Raw genomic sequence first — 18403 nt, forward strand, 5'->3', positions numbered from 1 at the left:
TCAATAATATGTATAGATGTGTAATTTTTGCAAATAATTTAGGCGTACAGAAAGAGGTCATTAATATCTCATGTCACAATTGCTATAAAAATAACCCCTTTTGTTCTCTTTATAATCTCGAAGAGCAAGATCTTATATAATTTGAACTATCAAGTATCAACTGCTAAACAACAACACCACACCACACCCCCCCCCCCCTCCCCCAAAAAATGGAACTTATTTTTAGCAATAACTTTTTGCCATGATCGATATAACAAGAAAACAAAGAACCAGACTGAAGTCATCATATCAAGTTGATTCAAAATCATCTGTACGTGAATTATTTATCAATATGTGTCGATTGTCTAACAGTTGTTATCACTTCATCCCAAATAGAAAAAGGGAAAGTGAAGAAAGAAAAAAATACATTACATATACATGGATTATATATTAGTATATACTAGCGTTTTGATTTTATATGTGTTCTAGATTCTCTATATATTAATATATGTTGTAATTTAAAGCATATGTGATTAATTAGTTCCACCATGAAACACCAGAAGGCAAAACAAGTTGGAAATAAATATAAAAGAAAAGATACAAACTAATTTTGTTGGTTTCTTTAAACGTATCCAAACATATAATAAATACACCATAATATACCAAAAACCAATAGAGAAGTGATATTTATAAATTAAGACCAAAATATACTAAATTAGAGAGTAACCAGTCTAGTTTAATTGACTAAGTTTTGAATTTTTTTTTTTTTTGTCCTTGGTACAATTAAAATTCATAGCATGCTATGACTATATAAAGAAATTAACGGAAAGTGCTATTCACACACCTAATTTTATCACCCACACACATTTGTTATTTTTTTGTCATTGATCGTCTTCAAATCATTCGATCTAACAGTTAAAATTTGAGAAGAGTGTGTAAGAAATAAAAACAGATGTGTAGATAGCACTACCCAAATTAAATTGTTTAGAGCATGGTACGTAATTTCCAGGTTATTAATATCTAGAATGCAGGCCTTCCTTCTCTCCCAAAATTAATATATAATTCTTCACTACCAACAAGTTGACCCATCTCTCAACCTCTCTCTCCCTTTCTGTATCTCTCTCTTCTCTCTTTTTCAGTTAATTGTTTGGTTTTGGCAATGGAGTCTAATCAGGCAAATCAAGAAAATTCAGACCAGGTGATGACATCGGATGATCAACAACAAGAAGGTGCAAGCAAACAAGCAGCAAAGTCGTATGAATGCAATTTTTGTAAAAGAGGGTTTTCTAATGCACAAGCTTTAGGAGGGCACATGAACATTCACCGAAAAGACAAAGCCAAGCTCAAGCAAGTCTCCTCATCTAATACTGTTGAAACTAAACACCAACACCAACACCAACAACAACAAAAACTTTTGGACATCCCAAAGATGCCATCCTCGTACTCTCCAATACTCCCTACCATCAATTCTTTGCAACACGATAAGCCTATTGGTCATGATATTGATAGAAGCACAACAAGGGCACCATGGCCTTGGTTTCTCGATGAAGAAAGCGACACAACCATCCAACAACTCCCACTATTTTCTCAAACACCATCACATAACATACATCATCAAAATCCAGGTATACCACAAGTTCATGGGGATCAAAGTGAAAAGAGTTTGCAGTTATCAGGTTCGCAGTTAGACCTTGAGCTTAGACTAGGACCTGAGCCTCAAAATTCATCGTCATCAACGGAAAATACTACAAGAAAGTTCTTTTGATGAGTCTGAATTTACTCTATTTCAATCCCGGTATCGTTAATCTCTTTCATGTTTATACATTTTAACTCATTTATTAATTTATATTGTTGATTCATAATTTATGGGCGTTGTGTATAGAATTTCACATTTGAATTCGTACATAATTAACCTTTTGTTGGGAAGGGTTCAATTTGACTGTTCAAATCTTCAATATAAAGAAAATCTGAAAATTTTCCAGATTTTATATATTTCTGAGTTTCAAAGCGCATGCACCTTGACTGAATTATATACATTATTTAGCCTTAAGGATCGATCAAGCAACTGAAACTAGTGATTCGGTGAAGAGAATTATAAAACTCCCTTTTAGTGATTGATAGACCGTGTTTATAAATACCTTGAATCAGTATGCAAGGAAAAATGAAAAAGCTATATGCCTTTGTTGTGTAGAACTTAGGGTTTACAAATGTCCGATGTTGCTGAAGACATTTGACATAACCCTAGCCAGATACATGTAGCCAAGGCTTATGCGCGCTTTATGATTGCGCACATCTCATGACTTGCCAATTCGTACTTCCACAAGCTACTCGCTGTCCCATTAATTCTCGTTTTTTGTACAGGAGGGGAGGAGATATAGGAAGAGTTAATTCCATGATCTTCAAATTAAGCAAAAGGATGCATATTAAGAGAAAGACCGAGTTGGTGCTTTGGATGTGAAAAAATTAGTCATATGCTTAGTAATGTAGCCGATATTAGTATCTAATGCATGGACTAATTAATTTGATTATGTCTGTCGTAAGTTTTTCCGATTTTCTTTTTCTTGGCCCATACATATCAAATACTACATTGTGCAAATAATGTTGTCAATATATATGGTGTAATTAAAATACTCAGCATCTTATGTCTGAACACCCTTCTTTCTCTCTCACTCTCTCTCTCTCTATACATGTGTGTGTACTTATATACATTTTGAGATGTTAATTTTTTTACGATTAATCATTTTAATTGGCAAGCATATTAGCAATTTGTACGTGTGTGTGTCCATTAACTTGAAAAATAGTGTTTGAATAAGACTTCGTTATATTTTACTGGAAGAGCAGTATAGGTACATGTACACTTTGGCTTCAGTATATAGATCTTATGATCAAGCCATATTTGGGATCCATTCAATCTGTTCACGCCTAATGTACATCTACATTGTATCTAGAATAAGAAAGATCACAAAAATAATTACAAGGGTAGTTGAACCCCAATATTTCAACAAATTAGCATGAATATGTTCTTATAGTACGATTACAAAGGACTTACTATCTGCAATTGATTACCATTGCTCTTTGAATTGGTATTGTTATTTTGATTTTAACTTTTACAAGGGACTCCCAACTCTGTTTTCTTCTTCCTTGTTTTTTTTTTTTTTAACGTTGTTTTGAAAACATCTCCACGGGTTAGTATATCTGATTTAACTCATTTATTGATGTATCATACCAAAAAAAAAATCTCTATTATTGATAGGAATCGATATAATTATTCATTACTAAGCATACATAGCTATATATATATAAGTTTCCACAAACGTTTTTTCGTTATTAATTATGTTTAATCATTATTAAAGTATCTCAACCCATAGTACTCAATTAACTTACTACTACGAATATTCGTAGGCGTTTATTATCAGGTTAGATAATCTGCATTGTAAAAGGAGTTTAATTTCAATGCCTTTACGTAGTACATTGAACTGGCTTGTCATACATTGTTTTTCTTTAATTTTTCTTCCTCTATTTTGGTTAGCACTTGTTAAAAGGAAAATTTCAATCAATATCAATAATTATTGTACAATTTCTTTTGCTCACTCACTAAATGGAGTGTATACTTCTGCACAAATCTCACAATTCAAAGGATCTAATAACTCCATGTAATATGTAAGAAGAGCAGGTAAGAATTGGGATAAGAAGAGCATGTAAGAATTGGGATAAGAAGAGCATGAAAAGCCAGTATCTGGTTGTCTGATAAATGAATTCTTGATATTGGTCATCATAGTATTAGGAAATATGCTCACATAAGCTTTTTACAAATCTAGAAAAGTACTAAGCATGCTGTAAACACGTTTTATTAGTGTCTTTGGTGGAAATAAAAAAGTTCTATTTTGTATTGAAGAATTTGTAAAATTTTATATCCTATGTTGACATGGAGAGATACTTAGGAAAGTATCAAGAACGAATCAAGGCAAAAGTGACATGAGAAATAGGTTGAGATTCCACCCTAAATCAAGAATAATGTTAGTTTTAACATATTTTTATAGCTAATCCACAACAGGAAAGTAGTCAAACTCCTTACAAAGACATATGCAAAGTTCTTTAATAACTTTTCAGTGGTGGACAACACTTAACATCTTTACATGCCTCTTCACTTATAACAAAATTATTGATCCTAATAAGTGAGCAATTTTAACTAAATGAGTACATGCAAACCATGGCCTTCAAATGTGCATAAACATATGCTCTCTAATCTTATAAAGAAAGTTGATGTTTCACACTAAAATTAACGCATATAATGGCCCTTAACTTTCTCAACACTCCACGCCCTCACTTACGCATATAATGGCCCTTAATTTTCTCAACACTCCACGCCCTCACTTTGCCATGATATTAGTCAATAGTCGAGCACTTATCCTGCATCTATTTTGATAGTCCATACTTTATTTTCCCCCATATCTACAGTCGTATAGTGTGTATATATGCTATATATATATTTTTATTGTTGCAAGCACTATTAAACTATGCTATATATTATTGTTACAATTTAATAATGCAATGTCATGAGAGAAACTTATATGTAGTAGTGTATTATTAAATCAAGATGTTGTGATAGTAAAACCGTTTCTTGTAAATCTTTCTCCTAAACTTAATCTTGTTGTGCTCGACGCTAATAGAAAATAGTACACAGTTTATATCACACATATACATATAGCACATATATAGTGTATATAATTCAAGAACAAATAGAACAAGAGAAAAAAACAAAAGTTCATCAGCGTCATATTTGACTTTAAGTTATCAAAGCAAAGGGCATCCTATTATATGTTAGAGTTAGAATCAGATGATGAAATAATATATGGCTGATAAATAGACAAATATAAAATATGGAAGAGTAAGAAGTACAAAAAACAACAACAATAAAAATATGTGTAAGCCATTTAACAGTCTCCGTTTGTCTCCTAATAGCTCTTGGAAGAAGGAACCAAATTTTAGAGAGATGATGTTAGCTGAATGTCATAATTAACCCCCTTGACAAGCAAACTATAGTAATTTGTTGTGAGGTCACTTTTTTGTTGATATCTCTACGAATTTAAAGTAAAAACACAAACTATATGGAACCATGGAGGCTCGAGCTAACCTATTAACTTCAACTTCCTGACTTGAATATTTTTTCAAGTTTTAGGAGCAATGAGTTTGGTTTAATTTCTTAACGAGTAGTACAAGAGGCACCGACGTATAACTTTTTATTCACAACAAATGTGACTGAGTGCTCTGAACCTAATTTTTGGGGTTAGGGTTTCAACGGAGTATGAACTTTTTCAGTTTATTTAATTTGTTTTTGACTGAGTTCATGGAAAATATAGTGTCGGAGATAAGTTGATATTCAAAAGTTGGGATAAATAGTTGGACTCTACTTACTGTTTATGAGTAAATCAAGATTAATAGGGGAGGGGTGAGTCTCGAACCTAAAATGCATGAGTGGAAACCCTATTGAAATATCCTACATCGATCGTATCTCTGAGAACAAAAGAGTTTAAATATCCTAAACCTCACTCCAACTAATACTCTACACTTAACGGATTGTGTAGATGGTAATATCAAGTTGGAGAGAATATCAGTGTTGCTGGAAGTAGGCCTTCTGCTTGTCTATCTACTAATTCTACATTGTACCAGAGCCAGGAAGCGAGCCCATATTGCCACGTGATGGGTAGGTCCCCTTGGCTCCACGTGTATGGTGAGTTCCCTTGGCTCCACTTGGTCGTCGATGCATGGATCTCCCACGTGTGACCCACTAATTGGGTCCCACGTGAGAGGGCGTGTTGAAATATCTCACATCGACCGTATTTATGAGAAAATAAGAGTTTAAATATCTTCATCTCACTACAACTAATATTGAGACCTTTCGTGATAAAACCCCACACCTGATGAATTGTACAAGTGGTAATTATCAAGTTGAGGATAATATCAGTGTTGTTGGAAGTGGGTCTTTGGTCCGTCTCTCTGATAATTCTACAAACCCAACACCATATCCACTAGGATATTACACAAAATGTGTTGTTAATATACGTCACCACGTGTATTCCAAGTTTTGAACTTGATCCGGAATCATATGATAGGTGTTTTGAATCATTTTATTAGTGTTTCAATTCGATTTTGTGTTTTAAGCGGACCGCATTTGTTTTAAGTTTAGTATAACTTAGGTCAACAGTTTCTGCAATTAGTTCTTCATATGGTGTTTTTGCAAAGTTCACTTAATTAAGGTTTGAAGTTTTAAGAACTCAAAAGAGATTAATTCATTATTCATTGAGAAAAAACTTTAACGAGTACACATTATTTGCTAGAACTGATATGTAAACTTAACCATCTTTCAAATTTCAATAACAAAACAAACTACTGCACATTCTTCACCAAAGTAGTCTGAAAAGACTATACATGGTACTTGGCAAGTAATTAATCGTCTCACTCTTCGTCAACATACACAGTTTCCTGCGTAAACAAGCCCCCGAACACCTTCCTCACTTCTTTCTTCTCATCTGTTTGTTTAGCTTTAGGCTTTGGCTGCTCCTTACGCTTCAAAGAAGCTGGTTTGGGAGTTGTAACTGGCTTGGAAACCGCTTTCTGCGGAGATAAAGTCCTAGCCTTTGCCTGTCCTCTGACGGTCGCAATCTGCACTTTTGGCGTCTCTGAGTTTTGAACTGTGTCCGCAACTTGTGTGCTAAACTTTTTCCACGACATCCCCATGCCAATGTTTTTTGCCTTGTTCAAAAGGCTATCTATTGAGGCCCCTGCAGCCTCAGCCTTCACTTGAGCGTCTTCAGCTAAATTCGTGGAGCGAGCTTCTTGCTCGGTCAGCTTTTTTACCTCTTCTTCAAGTTTCTTCGTCGCCTCAGCTGCTTCGCGGGCTCTCTCAGCAGCTATTATTGCCTCTTCTTCCGCCTTGGCCTTCGCAACCATTATTGCATAAGCTTTCCTTCTTTCATCCTCAGGGATGGTACTAAAGCCAATAAAACATGCACAATGGTTGGAAAAAGTTTCCATAAAAAATAATGCGTTTTTTTAATAAGGAAATATGATTAGGGTTCTACCTGAAAAGCTGATCTACAGGCCTCAAAGGTGCGGATGGATCGGTATATACTTCCACAACCTTGCCAAGCATAAAAAATAAACAATTTAAATCAACAGAAAAATGGAATGCATCAGTAACATATCTATGTATAATATATACATAAGGGAAGAAAATAAAAAGAGAGTAATGTTTGATCGATCACGTTTATTACAACGGTCAAACCCGCTAAGATAGATAGAGCCCAATTGGGTTTCATCTTGACAAAAAATGTGATCTGCAATGTGATCAGTTTTGTGTACCTTATTTTCCGCCACAGAAGTGTTCGAGAAAACATCTGCCACCAGAGCTGCAATCTGAGACTTGGCTACCTACTTGAGTAATGTTCAATATTATCAGGACAAACTACGAAATTTTAATGTCAAAAAATAAAAACGAAAATAAAATAAAAAGAAAGCATTACACTTATATTGCATACATTACATTACTTTGTAGTCGTTTGCAGCTCTGCTTCCTTCAGCTGACACAACAATGTTATAAGAGCTCTCCGGCGAAAAATCTTCCGTCAAACTTGTCTTTATAAACGTGTAGCTAACGTCCATTTCGATGACTTTTTGCAAAAACTCAGAGACTGACAACGGCTGAGATCGTGAGAAGAGGTTGTTGAAGAATAAGGATATGCCATCTAGTACATTGTACGTTGACGTTCCCACTGAGTTCCCATCATAGACTATCGCCACATGGCCAACGCCGGCCAGTTGGGCAGCTTGGACCACTTGCAAGGCGTCGAATGGGGTGACTTCCGTCGTTGGACCATTCTCGGCAGGGCCAATGGTGACAACGGCTTTGCTGGCGTTTCCAATGGCCTTGGCAATGGATTCAGCATCTTGGAAGACGGATTCGACCGCGTTGAGGCGTTTTGATTCTTCATTTGATATGATCTACAGTGTTCGATAGAAGTAGGAGCTAAAATCCTAGGCCTAGTATACAAAATGCTTGCATAACGAAGGATCAGTGTTCTACCACTAAAGCTATCGACACTAGATGTTGGTTTCATTGTTTAGGACAGCATTATAAATTATAATACCCGTCGAAAAAAGACATCGTAGTTGTTTTTAGACAAAGTTACATCAGTTCCATAGTCGAAGCGGAAATTGTTTTACTTCACATTGCATAAAATTGGTTTGAGAAGCTAACCTTGTATTTAGAAGCAACTCGAGCCAACTCCTGAGCAGCACCAAGCTCAGGCACACCAGCCCGTACGCTAAAACCTTCGCGCAGAAGGGCCTGCGCTATCCGAACCCCTGCCTGCCCGGTTGCGCCAGCAACGAACACAGTTCCAGGGTCCTTGGCTCTTTGGTTCCCAAACGACAGGCCTAAAGAAGGCCGACTCACAACAGGGATCAAAGCCTTTACATCGGGAATTTTTCCGAAATCTAACCGGAAAGAGCTGGAATTGGTGGAGTCATCAGCTTGGCCTTCGTCCGACACTGAACCATTGTCCCCGGACTTGCCAAACCGAAATGCAGACAAGGGTCCTCCCCTCTTGGCGAAGACCGAGAGCCTCGCGTTCTTACGGGTTGTTGCTCTCGAGTTGGGCGTGGAGGTTAGAAGAAAGGAATTGGAAGTGAGAGTTGCAGCCATTGATGCAAAGTGTGGCTTTTTTTCCCTCACAATTCAGATTTTTTGCATATCCATGACTAGAGACCCCCAGCTCACCACGAGCATGTGGCAATTGAATTGCCCCCCTGACACGAATATTATCTGGATTTTGGATGGGAGGGTGTGGGAGCAGGCGAATGAAACGGCGCCACATGGCACGCTCTATCTACTAGAGAAAAATTGGAAACCAAGAATTCTAATGGCGGATTGAACCACCAGAAAGTGACATAGAGCAATGATATTTCTACACACCATAGACATAATAAGATAGGCATGGCCCGCGGATGCATAATATGGTCATAATTACCCAATGTCAATTATTTTCAGTTTCGTTGAAGCACCAAAAAGAACGAGCAAGACACCTTGGTAACTTTAATAAAAAGACCCCGGTGAGATGGCGAAAATCTTATTTCACCGGGTGTGGATCACATGAGTAGAGATGTGGAGAGATGCAGACACGCGGATGTATTTTTCGCAGAATCTCATCCGGGACTTCTGCTAAACCCAGGACTAAATGGCAAAACCGAGAAGCGGCATTCAACGGCAAGCCAAAAGGGCACGCGGCCAAAGTAAACTCTAGCAACTTTACAGAACCGTAAGGCAAAGTTTGGTTTTTGAGATGATAGTGGAAAAGTTGACAGATAAGTCACCTTTACTGTCACTCTACAGAACCGTACATGAGATTTTCACCTCATATGGCTCCTCGTTCAGTTCTTTTGAAGTCATTGGATGTAACATGGAATTCAAGCTAATAAGACAGATTGGCATTGCAGAATGCACAACCTATACTAGGCTTTCAAACCTGCACAACAATAACCAAGCCATGCCATAACAACTACAAACAGATTCAAATCGACAACATTCGTATTCAAACAGATGATTTCAGTCAACCATCGCTCGCTATAAAATCAACAGAAAAACAAAACAAGATCGGCACTGCAAATTTACTAGGGATGTTGCAACCTATTTGATGGGAGTTTCGCTGGGGACTATCTGCGAAAGGTGGACAGATGGGTGAGGGTGGGAAACGAAAAAGGGACTTGTCAGAATAAAAATATCAACTCCGAGGAACTCGAAAACAAATTTTCAGTCTAAGCCCACCGAAAACCTAAACACAACCTGGCAAGCAAAATATACTAGCATACTAGTATGCTCATCGAGATCGTCATTACAAAACAGATCAGCTCTTATCCTTCCCCTTTGATGACCGTCGGTATCAGCATCCAAGTCCATAACTGTAAGCTTCATCTACTTGTGCAAAGTCAGACAACACGTTACGAATACAACTCCATGCTTCACATCTCCAACAAAACTCACCCAATCATTTGCTATTTAAATGCTAGCATTCACAGTAACAAACTACTTGCATTAGCAACCGAAACCATCTATCAATGTCAAAGTTAATCATAATACCGCAAAAGAATCCTTTTGCAAATAGCAGTAATACATCAAAAATAATTGTCATTGTAATTCTGAAAATGAATAGAAATCCATGCCAAGATGCAGAAAATACTTATAACCGACTATTGAAAAGAAAAAAAGAGTCAAAACTGCAGCCAAAGATTCACATGCCATATGTCTAAATGACCGAGTAAAATCACAATACAGAACTGCCAGATGACAGAAAAGTATTAATCCAAGCAACAAATTATCCAATCAGAATTAAATGCTTCACATAAGAGAATTTCAGAAGTGACATTAACACCTCCTCATACAGTATTAACCATTACCATCCAAATCAACCTTATGGCCGGTATCAACATCAGGACCGGACAAATCCAAGACCATAGCACCATGGAGAATTTTAGAAAAATTAAGTCCACTCTCAAGCTGCCAACCTTAAAATGTAAACACAAATGGAGTAAGAAAGTAGCAACAATATACTAACTAGATGGGGAAGAGAGAGAGAGAGAGTTGAAAGAGGAGAAAAAGGATTCTCCTAAAGACACTGAGTTGTTCCTCTAAAAGAGCCCGTAAAGGCATAGAAAAGTACCTGAATCAATGGTCAAAATGTGAATCTGCACATGATCTGCTCAAGTAGTTCACACCTAGTTGACATAAATTTCATCTACCAATTAACCAGAAATCTAATTTTAGTAAATTCTCAGCTTTGAAACAGACAAGACCTTCAGGTTCTTTACGCCGTAAGAAACAAATAATGCCAACCAATCATGCAAACCAAAACAAACTCTACCCAAAATTGTAACCAACCTTGCACATAAAATAAGCTAACAATACCCGAATACAAAAATATAATGAATGAAGTGTTCGACAACTAGAAAAACTAGATCTAAAACTCAATTCAAAATCAAAATCAGACAAAAACCTATGTAAGGGCAATGTAAGAGCTCCACATCCATATTATGAGGACATCCTATAGAACAACAAATCATATTCACAATTCACAAAGGACAACCATTACCAGAAAATCTAGCAGCAAGGTCTGCATAAAGTTGAACTCAAGAGAATAGCTCAGGAAATCCTCATTTATCCACTTAAGCTGCCAGCAGTAAACACAGATTACATTAAACAGTAACCAAAACATAGAAATACTTGCATTCATACAAATTATAATCCTAACAAATCTGAAATGTTGTTACTTAATCGGATTGAAAAGATAAAACACCATAATGTCCAAACACAGCAAAAAATTTAGTGACTAATGCCCTTTTTTGCTTTAAGTGATTCAAGAGCCTTCTTGCGTAACTCAATCTCAAGTTTCTTCTGACCATCCTCCTTCTCTTCATTGTCATTTGAATGAAGCTCCCTCCTGCCTACATGTTCACCATCTGAAGCAGAAGCATCACTGTAATTCTTCCCCTTCATCTTCCCTGCACGACGTTCTTCTTTTCTGCGACGTCGCTCCTCACGTCTTCGGCGCTTCTTCTCCTTCCTTGATCTCTTTTCCTCTTTCTTTCTCCTTTTAGCATCCTTCCTCTCATCTATTTCAGAATCATTGCTGTAATCATCATCTGAAGTAACTTCTTGCCTCTCTGATCTCTTATTCTTTCTTTTTCCCTTTTCCCCACCTCTGCATTTTTCACTTTCCTCGGAACCAGAATCAACAATACCACTTCGATTACTATGATCAACCTTTTCAATGGATGAGTGCACAGATCCAGTTTTGCGATGCCGATCACTGTCCTTGGAATTTTTTGAATGAGAACGGTTCTTTTCATCAGACTTTCTACCCTCATCGGGATTTTGCATCTCACCACGTAGAGAGTCCTTATATATGGTTGGAGCCTGTTGTTGATCAGGACTTTCAGGAACCACCCTCCCAGAAGATTTGCCACTGTCAGGAGTGTAACAATGTCAGACCAACAAACTAAGTGCATCCAAGTAATCATGAATGCATGATAAAATGTGTCCCAGGCATATTTACCTCTTCATCTCCTGCTCCTTGTTTCTTAAGTCCTTGTTATCCAGACGGTTTCGAGAGTACTCTTCCTTGTTACGAACCTTAGCAGGAGAGGCTATCAGCTTACTGATACCGGACCAAAAATCCAAAATTAGTAAAGATAAATTGAAAGAATGAAAATCTTCTAACGCTATGACAATTTATTTATTTTGGACAAATAGTACTATGATAAATGATAAAAAAAAAAAAAGAATATCAATTTTGATAAATTTTCAAATTCAAATGTAACCTAGTATAGTTCAATTCTTACTCTTCACTTATGTCTGGACTTCCACGACGAAGTTGTTGTTCTCTTGGTTTCCTTGGAGGACTTGAGCTAACATCATGAGTCATTTGCTCCCTTGGTCGTCTAACTGGACTCTTATCTGGGCTAGATAATCTTCTTCTAATGCAACATGAAATAGTAAGTACAAAGCTAATAAATTAATCAAAGACTAACGTGTTAGGATGCTGACTAGGATGATGACTCAGTATAATTAGTTAGCTGTATAACTGATAGTGGGCGGGAAAAATGGATTAGTTAGCTTGGTGGTTAGTAGGTAGTTTAGCAGCTAAGATAGCTGAGGGCTATATAAGGAAAACTGTAAGGAAGATGAAGGGTTGTTGTTCTAAAAGTTGGTTACTACAGATAATACATTGCTACTGCTATTACATTGAGTAAGACGTGAAGCTTGGGTCTTAACATAAGGTCGTAAGATCATATGAATCAATCATGCAGCCAAGATGAATACCTCTTTTCTTCACTATCACTTCTTACGCCTGGTGGAGATTCTGAGAGTAAACGAGACCTCACTGGTGATGGCGACAAATCTGGTGCTCTTTTACGCGAATCATTCCCATTCTTTAATTCCCTCTGCAATGACCCATACGAGCTAGACTGGCGTGGCACAGGAGAAATTTTTTCACGGGACCTGTAACATTGCTATTCATAAGATTGGCGTTTTTCTCATCATGCCTTATAAAGAATTATCTAAATAGGAAACAAAGAACTATTGACAATATGCAACAGAAGCCCTTACAAGGAAAGCTTCTCCATAACTTAAATCTCACAAAATGACTACAACTACAGAACTTCAATAATGTGCTTAAATCTAACATTCAATGCACCAAATGAAAGCCTATGGGACAGGAAAAAAATAAACAGAATTCTCAAAAAAACTTAGTTATATAAACCTGGTTCTTTCTTGAGGAGATTGTGAGGGAGATCTCTGAAGCTTTGATGTTCTCCTGATTAGCGAGGGGGAACCATGTTGAATAGGAGATGAACTTCGATCATGCAGAGACGGAGACCTATGCGGAGGAGTTGGTGACCTCCTGCTACGAACTGGTGACCTATGTTGCAAGGGAGACACATACCTGTTCCGTGTATTCAATGGGGATCTTCGATACGCCCGTCGTACAGGTGAGGGTGATCTGCGACGCACAGGTGAGCGAGATCTGCGACGTCGCAAAGGAGAGGGCGACCTGCGACGCTGCACAGGTGAGGGTGATCTGGGACGTCGCACAGGTGAGGGTGATCTGGGACGTCGCACAGGCGAGGGTGATCTGGGACGTCGAACAGGCGAGGGTGATCTGCGGCGCCGGACTGGCGAGGGTGATCTGCGGCGCCGGACTGGCGAAGGTGATCTGCGGCGCCGGACTGGCGAAGGTGATCTGCGGCGCCGGACTGGCGATGGTGATCTGCGGCGCCGGACTGGCGATGGTGATCTGCGGCGCCGGACAGGTGATGGTGATCTGCGGCGCCTGACAGGTGAAGGTCTACGCCAATATGGAGAACGTACTCTACGCCGATACGGAGAGGGTGATCTTTGTTGGGAATTTGATCTAGATCTTTGCCTGGAATAACGTGATCTTCCTCTTGGGGAGGTTGATCCCTCTGGCGAATGCCTCTGAACAGTTGTAATAGGCCGTCTAGGTGGAGAGCGATCACTCCTATCAGAAGAAATGGATCGTCTCAATGCTTTTGGTGACTTGGAAATACTTCTTGATCGGTGTCTTTCACTAAACAATTATAAATATAGTGAGATTCAAAAAAATCAGGAAATCTAAAATCGAATTATCAATGATACATGAGAAACACTTGATAAAGGCAATATCTCAAAAAAAATGTTAACTCCAGTTAACAAATGAAACTCAAAACAGTAAAACCTTCAAGCAAGAGAATAAATTACAAGTTTATTCTTTTCAATAACAAAACATACTCGGCATAACTTTTGGCTTAGAATGTGACCTACTAATGGACCTACAAGGTGGACCTTTGTTTAAAAGAACTGAAATCTAAATTTTATTCGCTCTACAGCAACCAATCAGTGTATTGAAGATTAATGACAGAAAATGATAGTCAAGATAATTACCGAGGAGACAAAGATGAATTTTCAGAATTTGGAGATCTGGAAACCCTGCAGGAGATTACACATAATCTTTAGAACAACTTTGTGGATTTTACACTGGAAAATTAAAGAAAGAAAAAAAGTGATAGAACTTTCACATCAGATCATGTAGACAATCAAACCATATGTGCCTACACTATTCCATATATTTAAAGAACAAGAAAGTAAAGCATAAGTGGACAAATGATTAATAATACTGAAAAGAAACAATTCCCATATAGAGAAAAGTTTTTATGCATGAGTGCAAAGCATAGTTAGACAGCAGACGAAACAACAGAACTAATGAATGGGTAAAACAATTCTGAATTTCTTACTTGTTCCTTGCCTTCACACCAATCCTCTTTTCAGCTCCTCTTTCATCCTCATAACAATCATTTGAATCCCTTGGCGACATATGCTTTGTGCTTGGCTCCAATGCAGCACTGTTTGCTTTCTTGTCAGCCCCTTCTTCCTACAGTAGTTTGAGGAAAAGGAATGAACCCAAATAATTGCAGAAGCTAGCTGAATTCATGAAAACACAAACGGAAGTTAAAACAAAACAACCGAGCTCTAGAGAATGGATCTCCAGCATGAAATATTATTACCATCTTCTTCAATATCTCTTGTTGATCTATCCTCTCCTTCTCTTTCTTTCTCTGAATTTCACTTGCAAACCTGTCTGCCTCCTCCTGCAAGAATCCATAACACGATATCATTAAATAAAGCTGAATCATCTCAACAGACTTGGAACACAATGTGAAACTGAAAATATAATAACCTTCTTTTTCCGTGCTTCTTCTTGTTTGGCATCTAAAAACTGTTGAGGAACGCCACTAGCATTGTTCTGCGCACTGATAAGCAGCGTCCAAAGCTCTTTCATAAACTTCACAGTGTTTTTCTCCATAAATCCAGTAAGCGAGATTTGAATCTCCTTCCCATTCACCACCTGCGAGTTGTAGCAAACAGATGCAGTTCAAACAACATTACTCTTAACCACAAACGCACAAAACCGGGGCTCTCATACCAACAAATCTTAACAATAAATTATCAAAATTACCACAAGCTGAAACCTGGGTGAAGGGAAATGACAGGAATTTATATAGTTCACCTTCATTATTAACTAGACATACTTGTGCATTCGAACGAAAAGTGATAAACAGTACCTATCAGCTAGTCTCACCCCATGGACAAAGCACTAAACATGTAAAGCATTAAATTACCTTTCCTTCCAAAAGACCATAGATAAAGTTGATGAGAACTTCATCTTCGAATCCGAGAAGCTCCGTTACTCGATTAGCAATCCACGGGCGCATAACATCCATACTCACCTTCGTTATATCGACCTACAACACACCATTCATGCACAATTAACCACAACAATAGGTCACACCCGATTTCATCAACACTTAAGCAATACCCCATTCTTAAAAATTAACAAATTTTATATGCGAATTGAAATTTCGATTAAACTGGAACAAAAAATTAGGGGAAAGAGACAAACCAAATGTTCCAATTCAGGTGCAAATTTCTGAGATTTCATCAGCTTCGCTTGCTTATTGGAAAACCTAGTGTCCTGATCAGCGGACGTACCCTGAACAAACACAATCCAAATTAATCGATCAGTAAATTTGGGGTTTCTGAATGAGAAGATCTGGGGTTAGGTAATTGAGACGAAATCAGATACAACTTACCCTGAAAAACCCACCAGACATTTTTTAGGGTTTGCGATGAAAGCTCAAAGATTTCGGCGGTTGAAGAAGAAGACTTTCTGTATGGAATGAGGAGGGAGAGAGGGGGAGATGGTAGCAGAGCGAGGGGTGTGTGGTTTGAGCTTTACGCGAGGTGTGTGTGTGTGGGCGGCAGTGGGAGAACTCTCTCTCAAGGTCGGTAGGAGAGATTAGCCGCCAAATGCCCTAATTCATAAAGTATATATCCTTACAATTACAATATCTATTCTTATCCACGCTCATTTTAACTTTTCATAAATCTCTTAATTTTTAGTCATCAAATCAATCAAGAAAAATTAATAAAAGTGTGTAAAAAAGTGAAAAAGGGCGTGTTCTTCAAGCACATTTTTGTTAATCTTTGTCTTCTTCAGTTTATTCATTATAACGATCGAATATTAAAATAAGTGAGAGATAAACATAAGTAACATCATATTTTTAACAAACGCCTCAACATTGTCCCACTCTTCAATCTTGCCTTCAAGCATCTCATAAATCACACAATACCTTGAGTCCAAGGGAATTGCTTCTCGTTTACATTTTTTTCTTCTGAATAAACGATATTATCTACACTAAAAGAGTGGGGGAGAGGGCTAGCCTTACAATGGGTTAGCAATAATGTGGGTTAAATTCGTCTTTGACAATAATCGAACTTGAAACCTCTCACTGTGTGATAATCGAACCTGAAACATTTACAGGTGAAGAGAAATACCAATAAACCATAGTACTAAGTGGCTGCTTCTCGTTTACTTTGATTTACTATATAAATTCCCTGTAAAAAGAACAGCCAACGTTCTTCCCTCATCTCTAATAAATGTGATAAGAAAATATAACTTCAGCCAAAAATGTTTTACTTACAATGTTGCAGTTGTCGATTGCGTTTAATAAGTATACATCACATATCAAAGAGAATTGTTTAAGCATGTGTTTGATTGTAAGCCTTGTAGCCTTGTGTTTACTAATTTTCTGTTGTCAACAAGTAGCTAGCTAGCCCTCCTTAGAGTTGAGCAGCGAATTCTCTGACAACTTTAGCGGCGTTCTTTGCTCGTCGCAGTGAATGTTCCATTTTGTCGTCCTTGGGCTTAAAGGTTGTGATATAGGAATTGTAATGAGGTGCAACATGGGAAACGATACATGGCCAATTGCTTACCCAACCCATCGGGCGCCTTGTAATGTTTGGCAACTCGTTTATCTTGATCGGATCTTGTATCACACTTTTAGAGGAGTAAAATTCTCTCCCCCTTCTAATTCATCTTCCTCTTCATCCCCTCTTATTTAAATTGTTGCGATTACTTCACGTCTATATCTTGTTTTGAATTTTTTATATAGAGAATAAGGCAAAAGGGAAAGTGTGGGAGGAGGGGATGAAAAATGATGGTAATAGGAGGGGAGAGAATCCTACTTCATTTTTGGAATCTTAAAGATGTTTATGACCAAGCATTGGGTGCCTTTGAAACAAATTTTATACTACTGTCTTGTGATATATTTTGGAGGGCAAATGAACAAACCTTAGTACTACAATATTGTGATTTTTTTGTTCTCATAAATAAGTGGTTTTTAAAAAATAAAAAAAAAAGGTACGAAATTTCATTCATTGATAAAATGACATTATAAAAACATATTATGAATAAGTCGGCCCCAAAAAGGTCCTTGCAACTCAAGTCTAAACTCGCAAAACAATGAGTAGAATTTATGAACTTGTTCAAACTCATCGAGAACCACAAGATTATACAAATTGATATAAGGACATGTGAGAACAAACTTACAAAACCATTAAATTTCATGTTACATGAAGATCATGTGAGAACAAAATCTTAAATCATAAATTGGGACAAGGAATACGATGTCAATGAGTCGACCGCATCACCTACTCAACACCACAATCCCAGAACATTGAGTGAAGTAGATCCAACAAATCAAACAACTCCACCCTTAACATATAGATCCAAAAGAGGTAGCACACCAAAAAGAATATAAAAATCAAGCAACTCTTCTATAGAGAACAATCAAACTAGCACACTTTCCTAAAAAGAGAAAACAAACCAAATTCCAATACAACTCTTGAAAATTATTAATAAGAAACAAAAAAATTAAAAAAGATAAAATCATGTCACCGCTCCACTTCCTCACGACATCCAAAAGCCATATCAAAGCATCGACTAATCTCAAATTGTCATTATGGCTAAAC

General features: G+C 37.4%; 3 protein-coding genes across 7 annotated transcripts; 1 reads left to right on the plus strand and 2 right to left on the minus strand.

Moving 5' to 3' along the window:
* Nucleotides 1–1138: 1138 nt before the first annotated feature.
* LOC126588778 (transcriptional regulator TAC1-like) lies at nt 1139–1744 on the plus strand. Its single transcript, XM_050253885.1, has one exon. It carries the CDS (start codon nt 1139–1141, stop codon nt 1742–1744), a length of 606 nt encoding a protein of 201 aa, XP_050109842.1.
* A 4500-nt stretch (nt 1745–6244) lies between these two features.
* LOC126588916 (protein PLASTID TRANSCRIPTIONALLY ACTIVE 16, chloroplastic-like) lies at nt 6245–8785 on the minus strand. Its single transcript, XM_050254076.1, has 5 exons — nt 8237–8785; nt 7528–7980; nt 7342–7410; nt 7062–7120; nt 6245–6970 (listed from the first exon to the last, which is right to left on the minus strand). The coding sequence occupies exons 1-5, from the start codon at nt 8681–8683 to the stop codon at nt 6436–6438; spliced, it is 1563 nt and encodes a 520-aa protein (XP_050110033.1). The 5' UTR covers nt 8684–8785; the 3' UTR covers nt 6245–6435.
* A 2384-nt stretch (nt 8786–11169) lies between these two features.
* Nucleotides 11170–16400, minus strand: LOC126588915 (PWI domain-containing protein C825.05c-like). 5 transcript variants are annotated; one of them, XM_050254073.1, is made up of 12 exons: nt 16183–16400; nt 15993–16082; nt 15712–15834; nt 15270–15437; nt 15097–15180; nt 14827–14963; nt 14477–14521; nt 13296–14123; nt 12854–13033; nt 12373–12501; nt 12087–12188; nt 11170–11996 (listed from the first exon to the last, which is right to left on the minus strand). In XM_050254073.1, the coding sequence occupies exons 1-12, from the start codon at nt 16201–16203 to the stop codon at nt 11354–11356; spliced, it is 2550 nt and encodes an 849-aa protein (XP_050110030.1). In that variant the 5' UTR covers nt 16204–16400; the 3' UTR covers nt 11170–11353. The 5 variants fall into 5 exon arrangements, with proteins under 5 accessions (XP_050110030.1, XP_050110029.1, XP_050110028.1 ...); XM_050254072.1 differs by having other exon boundaries at nt 12373–12504; nt 16183–16399; XM_050254071.1 differs by having other exon boundaries at nt 12373–12507; nt 16183–16399.
* Between the last annotated feature and the right edge of the window lie 2003 nt (nt 16401–18403).

The sequence above is a fragment of the Malus sylvestris genome, chromosome 11 (assembly GCF_916048215.2).
Source record: "Malus sylvestris chromosome 11, drMalSylv7.2, whole genome shotgun sequence".
Lineage (NCBI taxonomy): Eukaryota > Viridiplantae > Streptophyta > Magnoliopsida > Rosales > Rosaceae > Malus > Malus sylvestris.